The 19,341-nt window shown below is 41.1% G+C and overlaps 2 protein-coding genes across 6 annotated transcripts in view; one reads left to right on the top strand and one right to left on the bottom strand.

The window, feature by feature from the left end:
• The first annotated feature begins 419 nt into the window (after positions 1 to 419).
• On the top strand, positions 420 to 11,600 carry TLR2 (toll like receptor 2). Of its 5 annotated transcripts, none has more exons than XM_046657008.1 (4): positions 435 to 556; positions 4,279 to 4,873; positions 7,866 to 7,957; positions 8,714 to 11,600. In XM_046657008.1, exon 4 carries the CDS (start codon positions 8,730 to 8,732, stop codon positions 11,082 to 11,084), a length of 2,355 nt encoding a protein of 784 aa, XP_046512964.1. In that variant the 5' UTR covers positions 435 to 556; positions 4,279 to 4,873; positions 7,866 to 7,957; positions 8,714 to 8,729; the 3' UTR covers positions 11,085 to 11,600. The 5 variants fall into 5 exon arrangements, with proteins under 5 accessions (XP_046512962.1, XP_046512966.1, XP_046512964.1 ...); XM_046657009.1 differs by having other exon boundaries at positions 4,279 to 4,868; XM_046657006.1 differs by lacking the exon at positions 4,279 to 4,873 and having other exon boundaries at positions 420 to 556.
• Positions 11,601 to 15,039: 3,439 nt separating this feature from the next.
• RNF175 (ring finger protein 175) overlaps positions 15,040 to 19,341 on the bottom strand; it is a 45,866-nt gene continuing 41,564 nt past the window's right edge. The window contains exons 8-9 of the mRNA XM_046655716.1: positions 17,249 to 17,350; positions 15,040 to 15,263 (exon numbers count right to left, since the gene is read on the bottom strand). Coding sequence (XP_046511672.1) covers positions 15,143 to 15,263; positions 17,249 to 17,350 — 223 coding nt within the window. The 3' untranslated portion in view covers positions 15,040 to 15,142. The remainder of the gene's footprint in view (positions 15,264 to 17,248; positions 17,351 to 19,341) is intronic.

Here is a 19,341-nt window from a genome sequence, read left to right on the forward strand (position 1 = left end):
GAGTAAGTGTTGAAAAGGGGGGAAAAATGAGAAGCATGGTTCACGATACTGAATTCAGGTTCCCAAGGATGGAGACGGAGTGGCGTTTAACGACAGTGTGTTTCACAGTCATGTGAGGCTTTCGATGACCGAAGCTTCAAGGAAATCCTGGTTGGGTAATTAGCCTTCTGTCTGGTTACGAAACCTTCTTCTGTGCTTCGGGAATCCCACGCGGAGGCCGCTAGCATCTCGGTTCTCTTTTTCCTTTACCGCGACTCCTCCCCAGCCCCCAGCGCCCTCCTCCAACCCGGCCGGCACCCGGCAGCCGTCAGGGCCACACCTCAGCCACAGTCACCCGAGGGAGCCTGCGGGGAAGGGCGGCTCGGGCGGCCCCGGGCCACAGCCGCCGGGCGCGCGGACCGAGCCGGGCATCGCCTCTCCGGGGTGAGGGGCGGCTCCTGGGCCGGGGCAGGGGCGTCCCGCGGCGCACTCGCCGGGACTCTCTTCCTCGGTGCCTCGCGGCCCCACCGCAGGCGGCAAGAAGGCGCGGCCTGGCGGCGGCTCGCGGACTCCCCAGGTACGTCGGCCCTTCCCGCCGGCGTCGGGCCGGGAGCGCGCTCGGCGGGCGTCCTCGCGCCCAGTCCTGCCCCGGCTCGGGACCCGGCGCGCGCTCAGAGAGCCTCCGGCCCTCGGGGACGTCCACGCTCCTGCCGCCCAATCTGCGCGGGGAGGCGGACACGCGGAGGTCCGGCTGAGGTCACCCTCGCGAGGAGGAAGGGCCACCTGGAAAGGGACCGGGCACGGCAGAGAGACGCCCACCTCTGAGCGCCTCGGTGCCCACGGTCCGTGGCGGGGCCGAGCACCCTTCCAGCCTCGGAGGTCCCTGGGGGTCGCTGCGCGGAGTTTCCGCTGGCTCCAAGCTGCGGACGGCCGCGGGCCCCGGGAGCCCGAGGTGGGCGGTGACCCCGGCCCTGTCCTCCGGCCTCCCGGGTTCCCGCAGGCCCGCCCTTCCCGCTGCCTCGGTCCCCTCGGCCCCCTCGACTCCGCCCTCGGGAGACGGGGATCAGGCGCAGGCTCTCGAGCTTGACCGCGTGCGTCCTGCTGGGGGCGGGTCCGCGCTCGCCCGCCACCCCCGGGACCCAACTGCGAAACGTGGGGTTTCGCTGCCCCTGGCTCAGAAGCGGCGAACGTTCAGGACTGGGAGCTGCCCCGGGACTCGAGCTCCCTCCCCCAGAGCTGGCCTTTGCGCCGCGGCGGGCTCCTCGTTCCTTCATCCTTAGAATCTCTGAGTGACGTCTCTGGTTAGAAAATACCTTCGAGCGTTTAAGCAGAGACGAGTTCTTTAAAATAAGAATGCTTTAAAGTTCACCTTATAACTTCTTCAAAATGAGAACTTGCGTTTAGAACTTAAATGCAAGACAGGGTGGCGTTTTACCTGTTTAAAAAGAGGTGGTGGGGACAAGTTCTAATTGTAAACAACTCAGGCGGGTGAGCTGACTGTAATCTTGCAGAAGGTCTTGTCTGCACTTTTACTAACTCAGATCTTCACCAAAAAGCAGCTGGTAGGTAGGGTGGCCTGACTTGAAAGTAGAGACCAAAAAAAAAAAAAAAAAAAGGAAATGGCAAACAGCCTATTTGAAAATGACTTATTCACCAATGTTTTAAGTTTCTTCCTGTTCTAAGCAGAGGACATTTGCATCTTTAAACTTTTTATAATGAACCCAGTTTATCAAAATTGCCAGAAGTTGACAGCGTGTTTTGGACGTTTCTAAGCTTATGAGTTAATTTTTTGCATTATTTTATTTAAGAATTTGGCTTGGTTGGTTAAATATCTTGCAGGAGGTTGCAAGGGGTGGCGGCTAAAGGGTGGGAGGAATGGGTGAACTCTTTTTTTTTTAGTTTAAATAAATTTAATAAAAATTTAAAAATAAAATAAGGGAGCTCAGAACTGCATATGATCAGGAAGTGGTCCCAGGTATGGCAAGAGCTCTCCATTTAAGGCAATACTGATTTCTCCCACCAGTTTCCCTCTGCCACCTTCTGTCTTTCTTTTGGAACCCTACATGGTCCTCCAGAGAAATATCCCTTCAGCAATGAACACCCAGGAAACATACCCCTGTGGGAAGGCATATACAAGAATCCACTAGCTTTGCTTTCTGCAGGACGAGACAGGATAGATTTTTGGAGGGTTAGTCGTTTAATACCTGAGTGCTTTTAATACTCTGCAGCAGGTAATTTAATTTGTTTTTAGGAAGGATGAAAGTTAAAAGCAACACAAAGAGTAATAATGGGTCAGAATTATGGGTCAGCGGCTAGAACTATCTCCAAAGTTAGAGCCTGTTGACGTAGACTGCTCAAATGAGGAAGGGCCTCAGAAATGAGGAAATCGTTTTGCAACCGGGGGAAGTGAGACTCAGACATGTGCAGTGATCTGCCCAAGGCAAAAAAAAAAAAGAATTTGGCTTGTTGGTTAAATATCTTGTCTTGGTTTTAGTGATTGGGTATGATTTACTGGATATGACATCCTGGATGTGACCTCCTCAGAAAGCTCTTTTGATCCATATAAGTCATATTTACTCCTTCAAAATAGTAGGCTTGCTTGTCAAAATTACGGGTTTTTTCTCCCACAATATCATTTAAAATTTACATTACTTTTCCCTCTTATTGAAAAGTCACGTCTGAGTGTTTGAGTGCTGTCTTCCTTCTTATCTATTAAATATTATTATATTTAAAAAAATTCAATTGTTGCTCCGTATGCTGCCTACTCTTACCGGGTTCATTTTCCGTATTGCTGAAGAACGTAAGTTTTTGGGTACTTCTCTCAATGAGGGTCTATGGATAACAATTCTTTTTTAGTTTTTAAATGCCTGAAAATGCCTGTCGTATCTTTACTCTTGAATGATAATTTAAATGGGTGTAGACATTTAGATTGACAGATATGTTTTCTCAGCCCTTTGAGGATATTATTTCATTATTTTCAGGCTAGGGCAGGAATTTTTATTCTTTTTTGTTTGGGATTCAATGTGCATTTATAATTTGGGAACTTAGGTTTTTCTTCAATTCTGAAAAAAAAATCTGTTACTATATCTTTGAATATTTGGATCCACACCAGTGTGTGCGGCAGACCTGGGGTTCTGATTTCTTATAGAAGGTTTCTGGTAGGCTGGTTTCCAGCCAGGTCGAGACCCTGGGCCAGATGGCAGAGGTTTTTTAGGTTCCTCGTCACATAAGTGTAACCTCTTCCCTGAACATGGTTTTATGGAGAGAGCTCACTTTTGGTTCTCTACCACGCACTGGGCCATGAGTCCTTTCTCCTTTTGTGCTTCACCAGGCATTATCATTTAGGCCTAGCCCTAAAGCCGGTATCGGGTCATGGTTTCACTGTGGGCTTCAACTTCCTCTCTACCCAAATCAGCAGATGTCCACAGAGTAAGTTGCCTCTAATACCAGGCTTATTTCTCAGATTTCCATCCTTTCTTGAGTCTTGGACCAATAATTCCTTACCAGTCTGTCAACTTTCTGAATTCTTTAAGCAGATGATTTTTATAGTTTGTCCAGACCCACAACCCTCATTAGATGTGACTTCATTTAGTCTAACTCTAGCCATTGCCCTTCCATTTCTCAGTGTCTTACGTTGGGGGGTTCCCTGCCCTATGCTGTAATGTAGTGGGGAAATGAGAGGGGAGAGAAGGAGTTCTGATCTTAAGGGTCAAATTGTTAACCGTAGTTTTAGCATCATCAACAATTATAATTTGTTGAAAACTCACCATGCAATAGATACCATATAATATTTGTATGAAATAGCTCAAGATCTCTGCTCTTATAAATTTTACATTTTAAAGAGAAAAGACTAGGAAAAATAAAATAAAATAGATGTACTTGATCTTAAATCTTAGCTGAACACTGGTATAGATTTCTTAAGATTTGTGCTATTTATTACAAAATGGAAAAAATCAAATAAATGTTGGTTGCCTAGTACAGTTATACTCAGAGGATTTTTTTGGTAACTGACTAAGCAGAAAGACAATGGAATAGGCATAGTACTGGACAGTAATAACCGTCTCACCCTAACCCTGTCCATTCCACAGGTGGGTACTGTACTAGACCTGTAGCCTCTCTGGGTTAGTTTCTATTGTCAGCTGTGTCTGCTCCTCATACTCATTATCTTGCTTCCTTTAGTACCTGCTTGTTTTTTATTTTGTACTGGACATTGTATTTGAAAACTTGTTTGTAGAAGGAAATTCAAGGCCTAGGACGATGCTATCTTCTTTTAGAGAAAATTTTTCTTTCCTTCTGCAGGTACCCATGAGCACTAGCATTCCAGAAATCACCTTAATCCATTTTCAGAGATTGAGACTGTCTGAGCCATCCAGATAAATGAAAGCTGTGCCGAGGTCTATGTGAAGACTTGTTTTCCTCGATTTCAGCCTTATCTGTTCCATCCATGACTGCCTCACACCTTAACCTTTACACCCCTGTCCTTCAAGGCCATCGAAAGTGCCATGCAGCCTAGCAGACTGTGCTTACTGTGTTCAAGGTGATAAAAGACAAAACTGAAAATTTTGGCAGAGAATTGGAAACTATGAAAAAATGACACAGCAGATGTGAAAAAGAACCAAATAGAAATTATACAGATGAAAAGTACAGTAAACAAAAAATGTAAAAGCAGTGGATGGATTTAACACAGCTGAAGAAAGAATAATAAACTGGAAAATAAAGCAGAAGAAAACAGCTAGACTGAAACTTGAAGAGACAAAAGTATGGAAAGAACAGAAGAGAAAGAAACATGGAAGATAGATACGGCTAAACCAGTACTTAGATGAAAACTGATGACCTTAAATGGATATATTCAAAATGAAGAATTCCAGGACCAGCCCGGTAGCACAGTGGTTAAGTATGCAAGTTCTGCTTCAGCGGCCTGGGGTTTGCTGGTTTGGATCCTGGGCGCGGACATAGCACTGCTTGGCAAGCTATGCTGGGGTGGGCGTCCCGTGTATAAAGTAGAGGAAGATGGGCACAGATGTTAGCTCAGGGCCAGTATTCCTCAGCAAAAAAAGAGGAAGATTGGCAGCAGATGTTAGCTCAGGGCTAATCTTCCTCAAAAAAAAAAAAAAAAAAAAGAAAGAAAGAAACGAAGAATTCCAGAAAATTAATGAGCAAACATCTACTTCAAGAAATTAGAAGAACAGTAAATAAAATCTAGAGGAAGCAGAAGGAAGGAAATAGTAATATAAGAATAGCAATTAATGAAATAGAAAATAAAGGTTCCAGGGCTGGCCCCGTGGCCGGGTGGTTAAGTTCACGTGCTCCGCTGCAGGCAGCCCAGTGTTTCGTTGGTTCGAATCCTGGGCACGGACATGGCACTGCTCATCAGACCATGCTGAGGCAGCGTCCCACATGCCACAACTAGAAGGACCCACAACGAAATATACAACTAGGTACCGGGGGACTTTGGGGAGAAAAAGGAGAAAAAATAAAAAAAATCTTAAAAAAAAAAAGAAAAAGAAAGAAAATAGAGGTTCCATAAAGCGAGAAGTTGGTTTTTTGAAAATATCAATAAAAATGATAAGCCTCTGGCAAGACAGTCAAGAAAAAAACAGGCACAGATAACTCATCTAAGGAATAAAATAGGGATCTTACTATAGATCCTGCAGACATTAAAATAATGAGAGGATATTCTAAGTAACTGTGTCAATGAATTTGAAAATGTAAAAGTAAATGATAAATTCTTTTAAAAACACAATTTACCAAAACTGACAGAAGAAGAAAAAGAAAATCTGAATAGTTCCATAGCTGTTAAATAAATTTAATGTATTTCACAAAAACAAAATAAATGAACAAACAATAACAACAAAAACTGCAGGCTCAGAAGATAAAATTGGTGAATTCTACCAAAGAAAGGAAAGGAAATATATAGGGCAATTTTTCTTATGAATATAGACACAAAATTTCGAAACAAAATATTAGTAAATAAAATCCAGCAATATATAGAAAGGATAATACATCCAGACTAACTTTGAGTTTGTTCTAACAATGCAAGATTGTCTTAACACTAAAATTGATTAATGTAATGACCAGTATTTCTTAAAAAAGTAAAGGAGGGAATTCATGTTAGTATCTCAATACATAAGGAAGAAAAAAAAGAATTTGATAAAATTCAACATTTAGTAATCAAGAAAATGAAATAAAGGTATAAGGATTGGAAAAAAGAAATAAAACCATTATTAGATCTGGGTAATCTGACTGTGTACATAGAAAATAAAAAGGAATCTACAAACTGTAGAATTACTAAATTAGTTTAGCAAGGTTGCTCAGTGCACACTAAATATATAAAATTTAATTTAATTTCTACATATATATGTATATGCCACATAGAAGTATGTAATATTATTTTCAAAGCTTCAAAAGTATCAGATGCCTACAAGTAAATCTCACAAAATATGCTCAAGACCTCCATGCAGCAAACCACATAAGATATTATTGTGATAAATTAAAGAAGACCTAAGTAAGTGGTGGAAAGTTATATCACGCTCATGGATCGGATTATTCAATATTGGAATGATGTCACTAATTCCCAAATTGATCTTCAGATTCACGGCATTGCCGACTAAAAGAAACAGGTTTTGTTTTTGAAACTGATGAGCCGATTCTGCAACTTATAAGAACATGCAAAGGGCCAAGACTAACCAAGAGTCACTTGAAGAAGAGCAAGAAGGAAGGACATGCTCTCCTGGATATTAAGATATGTTATATATTTAATATAGTGTGTTATTGATACAAGGGTGAACAAATAGGCATTGGATCAGAATAGAGAGCACTGAAACAGACCTACCCCTATGAGGACAGGTGGTTATTGGCAAAGGTAATATTGTTGATTGTTTCCCAGAAACAATCTTTTTAAAAATGGTGCTGGGTCCATTGAATACCCATAGTGGAAAAAAAAAAATGAGTCCTGTGTGCTACCTCAAATATTAATCCCAGGTAGATTATAGGCCTAGAAGTGAAAGGCAAAGCAGTAAAGATTTTAGAAAATAATAAGCAGAATGTCTTCATGATAATGCAGGAAAGATTTTTTAAACAGGCCACAAAAATCACTATTTTACAAAACAAAACAGAAAATTTAATGACATCTGTTCATCAAAAGATTCCACTAAGAAAGTGAAAAGGCAAACCACGGAGTGGAAGAAGATATTTGTGACACATACATCTTCCATTTCCAGAGTATATAAAGAGCCCCTATAATTTAATAATTATAGGATCCCAGTAGAAAACAATGGGCCAGAAGCTGAAACAGGCACATTACAAATGAGGATTTCCAAACGACCATACGCAGAGGTGTTCAGACCTATTATTAGTCTAGGAAATGCAGTTCAGACTACAGTGAGATACCACTACCTACCTACCAGAATAGCTGAAATTAAAAAGACTGACAGTGCAAAGAGGTGGCAAGATGTAGAGCAATGGGAACTCTCATACAGTGCTGATGGGAATGCAAATTATGGTGTATACCTACTATGAAATGCTGTGATCCATTGGAAGAAAATCAGAACTGTCTCTATATGCTGACATAGAAAGACGTCAAGCTGTAGTTTTAGATGAGAAATGAAAATCCAGAATAAATATGCATGCTATGACCCCATTTATCTAAAGGAGACAGGAGGTGATGCAAAGCTGTGGCATTGGTGTTGCCATAAAAAATCTGGCTGCAACAGCGATTAAATTCCCAAACCAAGTATGTATTAACATTATTTATGTCTTAATTCTCTGTGCCTATAAATGAGATAGCCTAGGCCTTTATAATCTCTCAAATTCTCTGAATGTGGGAAATTAACTTTACTCATCAAAAGTATTCTTTTGGGGTTAACAAATTTTTCCTTTTTTTGTAGAGTTAATGCAGTGAGCAAATACAGACAAAGGAGGACACATGCAAGGAGTGAGAGAGCTGAATAGAGCCAGAGAAGGATAAAGGGTGCAGAAGGTGGGCAGAAAGTGCTGGGTTCATGGTTGAAAGGAAACTAGCGGTTGTGGAGAGTGTGCAGACAGCTTGATTTCCCCCGCGTTTCTCTCAACAGCCCATCCAGACTAAAGCACTGTCTTCTGCACTTGCTTCTCTACAGGAAGAGAAGGTTCTAATGGTCTGATTGTCCCTCAGCTCAGCAAACCACCTTGCTCTGCCTGGGCCTGCCTGCTAGTAGTAGGTGCCAGACAGGGTTGAGGAGCATGGGACCTTTAACTTTTGGTCAAAGAGCATGCTGCTCCTGGAGCGGCGTTCAGTGAATAGTGTCCAGTGAGAGCGGTGCTCTGGCTCTGTGACATCTCTAACTCCCAGGAGGCATCGAGGAAGGGAAGAGCCATGCTTAAAATATAAAACAGGGTGAAGTGCAGATTTGGGTGATTGTAAATCTGTGTGGTTAAGCCTAGCCCATTTCTTAAACTGCTTGCTTGTCATTCCTCCATTCATTCACTCATTCTTTCAGCCCATGTTTATCGAGTCCCACTCTACTCTCAGATGGTATTGTGCTTTTAAGTCACTGCACAGTGCAGTGTATTGTGTTAGTGTTGCTGGATGTGTCAGGGAATTCATTTTTTATCCCCATTCATACATTCCATCTGCCTCTCGCTTATTTCCTGGTAGCTCTGTGTGTGTGTGTTACACCTTACAGAACGTTTCTCAAGAACTGGAATTACGATACCCTGTCAAACAATCACTCATTTGAATGTCTTTTATTTGTAGGTTGAATCACTGGACAATGCCACATGCTTTGTGGACGGTGTGGGTCTTAGGGGCCGTAATCAGCCTCTCCAAGGAAGGGGTCCCTGATCAGCCTTCTTCTCTGTCTTGTGATCCCACTGGTGTCTGCGATGGCCGCTCCAGATCTTTAAACTCCATCCCCTCAGGCCTCACGGCAGCTGTGAAAAGTCTTGACCTGTCCAACAACAAGATCGCCTCTGTCGGCAACAGTGACCTGTGGAAGTGTGTGAACCTCAAGGCCCTGAGGCTGGGGTCCAATGGCATCAACACCATAGAGGAAGACTCTTTTTCCTCCCTGAGGAGTCTTGAACATTTGGACTTGTCCAATAATCACTTATCTAATTTATCGTCCGCCTGGTTCAGGCCCCTTTCTTCTTTAAAATTCTTAAACTTACTGGGAAGCACTTACAAAACACTCGGGGAAACATCTCTTTTTTCTCATCTCACCAATTTGCGAATCCTGAAAGTGGGAAATATTCACTTCACTGAGATTCAGGGAAAGGATTTTGCTGGGCTCACTTTCCTTGAAGAACTTGAGATTGATGCTACAAATCTCCAGCGGTATGAACCCAAGAGTTTCAAATCAATTCAGAACATCAGTCATTTGATCCTTCGTATGAAGCAGCCTGTTTTACTGCCAGAGATTATTCTAGATACTTTGAGTTCCTTGGAATATTTTGAACTGAGAGATACTCATTTAAACACTTTCCATTTTGCAGAAGTATCTGACCCTGAAACCAATACATTGATTAAAAAGTTCACATTTAGAAATGTGAAAATCACTGATGAAAGTTTTGATGAAATTGTGAAGCTGTTGAATTATATTTCTGGAGTGTCAGAAGCAGAGTTTGATGAGTGTACTCTTGATGGGCTTGGTGAATTTAGGACACCGGATATAGACAAAATTAAAGTTATAGGTAAGCTAGAGACATTAACGATACGGAGGTTGCGTATTCCACAGTTTTACTTATTTCATGATCTGAGTAGTATTTATTCACTTACAGAAAGAGTTAAAAGGATCACAATAGAAAATAGTAAGGTTTTTCTGGTTCCTTGTTCACTTTCACAACATTTAAAATCATTAGAATATTTGGATCTCAGTGACAATTTAATGGTTGAGGAATACTTGAAAAACTCAGCCTGTGAGCGTGCCTGGCCCTCCCTCCAAACCTTAATTTTAAGGCAAAATCATTTGACGTCATTAGGAAAAACTGGAGAAACTTTGCTTACTCTGAAAAACCTGACTAAACTTGACATCAGCAAGAACAGTTTTCATTCTATGCCTGAAACTTGTCAGTGGCCAGAAAAGATGAAATATTTGAATTTATCCAGCATAAGAATAGATCGTTTAACCCAATGCATTCCCCAGACACTAGAAGTTTTAGATATTAGCAATAACAATCTCAATTCATTTTCTTTGATTTTGCCACAAGTCAAAGAACTTTATATTTCCAGAAATAAGTTGAAGACTCTACCAGATGCCTCCTTCTTACCCATGTTATTAGTCATGAGAATCAGCAGAAACACAATAAATACTTTCTCTAAGGAGCAACTTGATTCTTTTCAAAAATTGAAGACTTTGGAAGCTGGTGGCAACAATTTCATTTGCTCCTGTGAGTTCCTGTCTTTCACTCAGGAGGAGCAGGCACTGGACCAGATCCTGATCGACTGGCCAGAAAACTACCTGTGTGACTCTCCCTCCCACGTGCGGGGCCAGCGGGTTCAGGACACTCATCTCTCGGTCTCTGAATGCCACAGGACAGCTCTGGTGTCTGCTGTGTGCTGTGCCCTTTTCCTGTCGATCCTGCTCACTGGGGTTCTGTGTCACCATTTCCATGGACTGTGGTACATGAAAATGATGTGGGCCTGGCTCCAGGCCAAAAGGAAGCCCAGGACAGCTCCCCAAAGGGACATCTGTTATGACGCCTTCGTGTCTTACAGTGAACGGGACTCCTACTGGGTGGAGAACCTCATGGTCCAGGAGCTGGAGCACTTCAACCCTCCCTTTAAGTTGTGTCTTCATAAGCGGGACTTTATTCCTGGCAAATGGATTATTGACAATATCATTGACTCGATTGAAAAGAGCCACAAAACCATCTTTGTGCTTTCTGAAAACTTTGTGAAGAGTGAGTGGTGTAAGTACGAACTGGACTTCTCCCATTTTCGTCTCTTTGATGAGAACAATGATGCTGCCATTCTCATTCTTCTGGAGCCCATTGAGAAAAAGGCCATTCCCCAGCGTTTCTGTAAGCTGCGGAAGATAATGAACACCAAGACCTACCTGGAGTGGCCCACTGATGAAGCTCAGCAGGAGGGGTTTTGGTTAAATTTGAGAGCCGCCATAAAGTCCTAGGTTCCTTCATTAAAGGCCAGTCTTGGTTTGCTGGTGGTCTTTATATCACTAGTTGTAACTAGGTCCATTTTGACACACTTATATGTAACCCACATGAATGTACTGTCATTTGAGGCCTTGCTTACTAAAACGACTAAAACTCAGATTTTATCTAGAGTGCTGTTTTATAAAAACTGCTACCAGATTGAAAAAAATCGTTTTTGGTTTTTCTTTATCCTATGAGATAATCAGGATCTGAGTGCATTATTGATACCTGAATTAGCTGTAGCAATTGGCTTAGTTCATTCAGAAAGGGCACAAATGAATAGATTTCAGCCGGATGTGTCCGTCAGCTTTCTGCAAGGAGAGGCATCCATGTCAATCGAGGGCCTTCTCCATCCCACCCAGCGGTCTCCTCCCTGTGTGACCGCACTCTAGAGCATCAAAGCAAAACGCTTCACTCACTCAGCCAAACTTCTTGTTATTCCTAGAAAAAAGTGTTGTGTGTCCCCATTAAACTTTACAGGATACAAAATACCTGGAGGGTGTGTTTTCATGTGGACTGGGTCTGTCTTTCTGGGTATTTGATAGGTTTCCCTTGTCATAGTTACTTGAGAGAGGGTACATAATACAGGAGGCAGTAAATTATGTCTTTCCATGAGAAGTAAACCAGGGAAGTAAATAAAATACTCCGTTTGGAAGAATGTGAAAGAAGCCTGCCATATCCCTGACTCTGATCTTCCTCCAGCCTTTAACTATGTGTGAAGTTCTACTTAGCTTCCGGTGACTTAGCCTCTTGGTCCCTGTGTTCCTGGCTGTTTCCCCTGCATCCTGTTGCTTTTTTCTTCTTTGAAAAGTTTTCTTTCTGATTCTAAAAATGCCTTCTTTCCTCTTCTTCTGAAAATTTATAAAAGTACAAGTGAGCTAAATAGATTTATAAACAGAATGTACCTAGAGGTTCATCATAATGACTCAAAAATATTTGATATACAGTAATTTAAAAAATAGATACCACTTCCATATATTAATTTTTATAATCTAGATTTAATAATACATTAAACTTAATTCAATGAATGCATTAAATTTAAAAGCCAAGTGCTATTTACTGATTTGGTGCGACTCTTCTTAAGCTGGGAACCACAAGCGAACCTCCTCTGACCCCAGTCAATTCTCAGCCAGAACTGGCTTTGTGTGGTTAATTGGACTCTGGAGTCAGACCTGGGTTAGTAGATGTGTATCTTTGGGTAAGTCACTTAATCAGACCCAAAATATTTTCCTGTCCTTAAAATAGGTATAATAAGATCTACATCATGTAGCTATCTATAATATCTCTGGTGTAAATATTAATGTACAGTAATGTAAGTGAACCACTGAGTGCACACCCCTAGCTTACCATTTCCCTGGAGGGGTGAAGAGGGCAAGAGGACCAAGCCTGTCAGAATGGGGACCATGGGGTGCTTGCACGGGGTGACAGGGATGCCTATAGTAGATGTTAGCTATTATTATTATTCTTCTTTTCCAAAAAGTGATTCATCTGCTTATGTCTTATGGTTTGTAAATGGATATTTCTCTGTTATGGATACTAGCAGGGATATAAGGGACCCTGTTGTTTGCAGAAAACTATCCCAAAGAGATAAGTTCATTAAGTGCATCACAGGCTTTAGTCCTTGGGAAACTCACACCGTGTTTCTTCTCTCTCATATAAATTCCTGGGAGAGTATAATGGAGGGAACAGTAGGCAGCCTAAGAAAAAAATGGGAAAGTTCAGGAGAAGGAAACTTGAGGAGACGCCACAGAAACCAAACACCATAATGGACTTTTTGCTTTACTTCTCTATTTCCTACATTAAGCACAATGTTAATTATCATGAGAACCAGACAAATTTAACACGGACTTGATGTAGATTTAATTTCAATGATCTAAACAGCTGGAGAGGAAGTGGGTGGAGGGAAGGCAAAAGGGGTAAAGGGACACATGTACAGTGATGGATGGCGACTAGAGTTTTGGTGGTGAACACGATGCAGTCTGTACAGAAGTAGAAATATAGTGATTTCACCTGAAATTTATATAATGTTATAAACCAATGTGACCTTAATAATAAAAAAACCCTTCCAACCTAAAAAAAATTTAAACAGTAGAAATAGCTTCATAGTTAATTGATAGATTTAAAGCAATATTTTAAAAGAAGACTTTATTTTTCGCATTGTAAATGTTAAACATGTTCACTGTAGGAATTTTGGAAAAGAGATGAAAACATATAAAAGATAAGAATCAGCTCTTATCCCTTTACCTTGGGGTAACCACTGGCAACCGGGTAGTGTATAGCTCTCCAGTATTTTATTTTTTTCTCTCTATATATATCTTCACAAAATTGGGATTGGATTTCAAATACTTAAACCATATAAAGAAAATAGCATCTTTTTTTTCCTGAGATTGTTTAATTATTATTATCTAACATCTCTGAACTCTCAGGGTCATTCAGGATTCCATGCAGATACATACTGGTTGACTTGCCCAGACTTCATAGGGTTCTAACAGCTACCCCCAGGCAGCTGTCCATAAAAGAAAAAAGCAAATACATCAGAGGTCAATTTAAGGACTCCTTCTTTTACAGAAGAAAAACTAATATTTAGTTAGTGCTTTATCCAAATGTGAGGGCTTTTATTTGTCAATAGACTATAAACTCAATCTTGTTTTCTCTCTTTAACCCTTGCACATGCCTGGTATGTAATAAGAATTGAATTGTTGAACGTTTGCTGAGTAGGGAAATAAACCAGAGTCAAATCTTCTAATAATCCTGATGGTGAACCAATCGTAATGCTGAAGCACTGGGCAGTTTCAGGAAGGAAAACTACCAACAGGTAGAAATCTGTGTGTGAGTTTTCTTTGTTACAACTATGATGGAACTCTGAATAACATTAAGTTAGATCCTTTGCCGATATTTTTAGCAATAGATGTGTTTCCCTTTTGCTTCATACAAGTGTGATGTCTTCAGGCATTGCAGAGTAGATGTCTGGTGTTCTGTAGATGGTGTTGGCTGTTTAACAAATGACCGATAAATTTAAAATGAATTAATTTTGGGAGTCCAACATATCTTGGGTTAATTCTTTCTGACTGGCCTCCCCATTTTGTTTGTTTTGTTCCCTCCTCCTGGATTAATTCGTTCTTTCAACAAATATTCACTGAGTGCCTGTTACGTGCCAGGCATTGCTCCAAGTGCTAGGGATACAGTAAGGAAGAAAACTGATAACATTCTCTGCCTTCATGGAGGGGAAGACAAAAAATAAACAGGAAACAAATAAATCCATGATATGACTGCAGGTATTGATAAGTGCTCTGAGACAATAAAAGCAGAGCATGGCAATCGAGTGTGCGTGTGTGTGTGCATGTGTGTGTGTGCATATGTGAACAGAGTGGCACAAAAGAAGAGAGTGATTCTCCCCACTTTAGTGCAGCCCGTGGGTGGGTTGAGAGCATTTGGCAGGCCCCGCATCCCCAGTGTAGCTGTGGCCCACTGAGTGGGCTGTGGCACCTCGTGCTGAAGGTTTTGGGAGTAACCCTCTCCATATAGAAGAGCTTTGTGGTGCCAAAGCTGCCACTTGGTGACAAGTACAAAGAGCAGAAAAGACCACATCCTTAAACCACAGATTACTTAACAACTCTGCCTACTTCTTTGAAGACGTTGAACTGATCAGAAGGAATTAGTTCTAACTACATTATGTATGTAAGAAGTACTTTGCAAACCTCTGAAACACTTTACAGATGAGATCATCGTCAGCCAAACTAGAGGTGGGATATCTGTGGTGGGCTGTTAACACATGTGTTGCAGGCATGGATTAGAAAACAATTGAAATGGGAAAGATGCAAAGCATGCTTTGTTTATTGCATTGTTCAACTTCCCTTTAAATTCTCTCCACATAGACAAATTGCCTTATGTAAGAGACCAAATTTTATTCACTTCTCTAAACTCTTGGGATCATCTCTAAAATTAAAAAAAGAATATTAATATTAAATGTAGGATCAAGGATTTAAAAATATTTCAACATGCAATACATTGCTTCTGGGGCAAGTCAGCTGTACTATTCCAGCCCTAGAGAATAGTTAATGCCTTGAACTATTCCTATCACCACGGGTTGCCAGGCCACCAAATAACGAAGCCAATCCAGGATTTGTCCATACAAAAAGCGTGTGCGCTCCCAGCTAAATCCCAGTTAAGGAGGTTGCTCTATCTACAGCCAAGTAGCAGAAATGTTCATAAATATCATTTGCAAAGATAATAAGCAACGTCATGAGTGGGTATTTCCTTTCTTGTTAATTGTATGTGCTCATTTAAAAGCCCCTTGCATGATTTTTATAGCATTTGGTTATCATTGTCATTTATGCTACACTTAATTTCCAAAAATAAATCCAAACAATTTACAATAAAATCTCAAACTCTAAAACAGGAATAAAAAGCAAAGGTGATACACTAAAGGAAAGAGGAAGAGGAGAATGACCACGTTGGAAAACCAAGGATAATGGAAGCTGCTCTAAGTGAGCAAAAACAGCTCTGGGCTTTCCTATAGTCAGCTCATCCGAGGAGCTCATAGTATATTAAAAAGAAAAACATGAGTTCACAGCTAAGACATGCCTTTTCCTGGTATCCTTGATAAACTGTGCCAAGAGCACTTAATACATAGCATTTCTGATAGCCATGTTACACACATAAAGGCTGTTTTTTCACATGTACCTTTTCTTCTACTGAGTCTCAGTAAAAAGAGTACATGTAATATTCAAAAGTTTATTCTCTTGAGACCATATAAAGAAACCACTTGTCCTTTGTTATTTGAATGATCATTGAAGGTGACATTTATGATCATATTATCACCAATTTTATAAGAAAGATTTATGTCCTGTGGTTTTATAAAGTATTAATCAAAAGTGGTTCTGGACTCGGTCTCCTCATGTTTGTAGGGAAACTCAGGGAGAGTGGATGAGAGGGCAGGAGGAAGGAGCATCGCACACCCATAGCCTCAGTGGTCCTGGAGATGGACTGTCTCACCAACAAAGGCCAGCCGTGTGGATGGAGCTGGTGGCTGCAGAGGGTGTTGCTCTGGCAAGGTTCTGAGGCCCAAAGACCCATCGATGCTGCCTCCTCTGCTGCCCCACTTGAAAGTCTTCCCTTGATTTGCAGTCGTCAGGGATGGGGGCGTTGCTGCCAACAGCCATTGTTAAAACTGTACATTTGGGGTTGGTGAAAAGTAGGGGGAGCAGGAAGCCAGGGAGGTGTCTCCTTCGGCACCATGAAATTTAGGTGACTGGGACTCAGAGTATTGAAAGGCTGTCTCTAATGATAAGAGAGAGTACTTGGCAGATTGATGCCAACTTCTCAAGGCTCTTCTGCTTAATGGGAGATAAGTTTTAATTCCATTTACCCACCCTGAAAGACATATATTATGGTCTTGGGCCAGTGGGATTGAGGATTAAGTCTTTATAGTCAGCTCTGGATGGGGCCCTTACCTTCCTGTGGCCTTTGTGAGATTTGGGTTTATTCAGTTGGGAATCCCTGGGGTCTATAAAAATTCTAGTTGCTGCTGTAAGGTGACCAAGTCTGTGGGTCTTCATTTCCTTTCAATATTACTATCATTAGGGTTTAATCTAAGAAAAGATGAGGCATAGCAAGGAATTAAAAAAGCTAAAATCCAAGGGAAAAAAACCCTACTCATTTCTGGAAATAATAAAATTTGGTACACCTTAAAAATAGTTTCCTATACTCTAGTTCTCATTTGGGGCTTTTAAAATTTCAATTCCAATCTATTTATCTACCCACCCACGCCATCTACAAATTACCTACATTCATCTGTCTGTCTGTCTATCTCACCATCCATCTTTCATTTATCTTATCCTTCCATATATTTACCTATTTTTTGAAACACCCCCTCACATTCCCACTAAAGCCCTTATAGTGGAATATATGGAATATAAATAGTAGAAAGTATCTTTTTTTGGCATTTAAGTTCCTAACCAGAATAGTAACATAGGCACAGGGGAGAAAAGAGACCAGCAAGTCATTTTGAAATAGGTGGTTAGGGAAAACAGAAAGTGTTGTGTTATAACTATAACGAAGATAATGAAATTTTCGACTGAAGAATGCATCACCAGAAACATTTAAGATAATGTTTTGAAACTTTTTAAAAAAAGGATACGGGTTACTGATCATCCTCTTCAAATCAACCTTCTCTTTGCAGTAAGGGCAAGTCTGCTTTTTACCAACAATACACCAACCTCGGATGCAGAATTCATGAAAGCTTAGGCATCTTGTTAGGGAAGCTTCTAGATATTAAAGAGCAAAGTCTGCTTCATGAAGACATCGTGGAAGTGATCCCATATGTAGGGTGGAGTAGTGGAGGGTGAGAATGGCTGTCAGTCATGACTGGATTGCGCACATCCCTTTGTAGGGAGATTCTGTAGGACAATGGAACCTCCAAGGACTGTGAGCTTGGAGTCAGGGCTGCAATAATTCTGTGACTCTGAGAAGTTTACTTGGCTTCTTGGCTTTACTTGTTCCTCTCGCCTCACTTGATTCTCGCAAGAATTAAATTAGATATGGAATGTGAAGGTGCTTTTATACAGTAATATCTTATGTAAATGTATCACTGTACTTCCCTGCCTCGCTCACTGTGCATTTCTCATGCATTTTCCATAGCATTTCCCTAGTCTACTTTTCGTGCATTACTCATTACCTACTATGTAATCAGCCTTGTCTTAGGCACTTGGACAAGTTTAAATTATTTGTGGTCATAAACTTACAAATATTTCTATTAGCTTCATAAATTTTTTCTCAACTTGTTTTTATTGCTGATAAGGAGCCAGTTATTTTTAATAGAATATAGGTCTCATAAACTTCTGAAACTCTAGGCATTTACAAATTCATTTGTATACAACCCCTTGTCCAGAAAGTTGACCCTTTGCTCCCAAAATTGAGAGTAAACCCTATGTTTCCCCACACATCAGGGACTTATTCTTTTTAAAGCACGTATCACACTGTATCAGGACTGTCTGGGTACTTACATGTCTCTCCTGGACCATAGGCTACCTGTGGGACTATGTCTCCTTCATTTCTGTCTTCAGCACCTTAAGCAGTGCATAAGTGCCTGATCATTGAAGGAACATTTGAAAGAATCACTCAAAACCAATTACTTTTGCAAATGTATTCTCCCAGGTTCCACAACATTATGGATTCCGGCAAAATGCTTAACTGTAATGAGATCCATCCTATTGATTGATTTATTTCTAGTCTTTGGTCCCAATGCAGCTTCTGGATCCAGATCACATGATCTTCTGAGTGGCCTGCTACACACCCACGTGAACAGCAATGATGTACAAGTCCTCACCCTAACAAATAGAGGATCATGGAGGTGTAGACAAGTCAAGGCCATGTATATAATTCCTCAACATTAGATCTGTGTGCCAGTAAGAGTTTGCACTATTTTATGTTCTTGGAACTGGGGTCACTTTTGCAATATGTTTGGGTTGACATAAGTGGTGTATTATAGCCAAGATTTTGAATTAAAACCCATACAGCCCTTCATTCATAAGGGCTGGAGTATGGACCCATCTTCCAGATAGGTATAGAGTTCAGAGGTCATAGAGCCAGCACTGAAATGTCCACCTCCTCTTTAATATTCTTTTTCATCTTCCAAATCTCAATGCTAGAAAGCCTCCGAGCTGGCAGCACTGCCGCAGAGCAATGCTCAGAGTCCCCTGCCCCTTGTTAACATGACTCATGTTTGCCCACTCCTTGCTAATATGACTCATGCTAAAATGGGCCATTAATAATACTCCCTGCAAAGCAAATTTAAAGGTGACTACATTTTTGATTACATATGCACACATGTACAACAATCCCTAAGGGCTTTTAAAGGTGGAGAGAGAAAATATTTCCACTTGCAAATGGCAGAAGGGGCTCTGTTCCAACATTTGAAGCGTAAATCATATTTAAAACTAGGGCCAGACTTGGAAAACTTCTACTAAGAATGATAGTTTTTTGGGAAAGGTATCACACTGAAAAACCACCATAGAATTCCATATGGGATATCTTTGTTAAGGCTTAAGTGTTGCAGTAAGGGCTCCTATTACACTTCAGATGCCATTTGGTCCAGTTTTTCACTCTCAGGATTGAGTAAATGGAATCTGTCCAGATTAAACAGAATTGAATCATTGGTGCTGCACATCTAGGGTATAACTGACTGAGTTAGGTGGGCTTCAGAGGCAAAAGACAGATGGTTTGACCACCTCG

The sequence above is a fragment of the Equus quagga genome, chromosome 3, assembly GCF_021613505.1.
Source record: "Equus quagga isolate Etosha38 chromosome 3, UCLA_HA_Equagga_1.0, whole genome shotgun sequence".
NCBI classification, from domain to species: Eukaryota; Metazoa; Chordata; class Mammalia; order Perissodactyla; family Equidae; genus Equus; species Equus quagga.

Bases quoted from the DNA above. Each gene is read 5' to 3' on its own strand.
- TLR2 (XM_046657006.1), top strand. From the start codon at position 8,730: ATGCCACATGCTTTGTGGACGGTGTGGGTCTTAGGGGCCGTAATCAGC.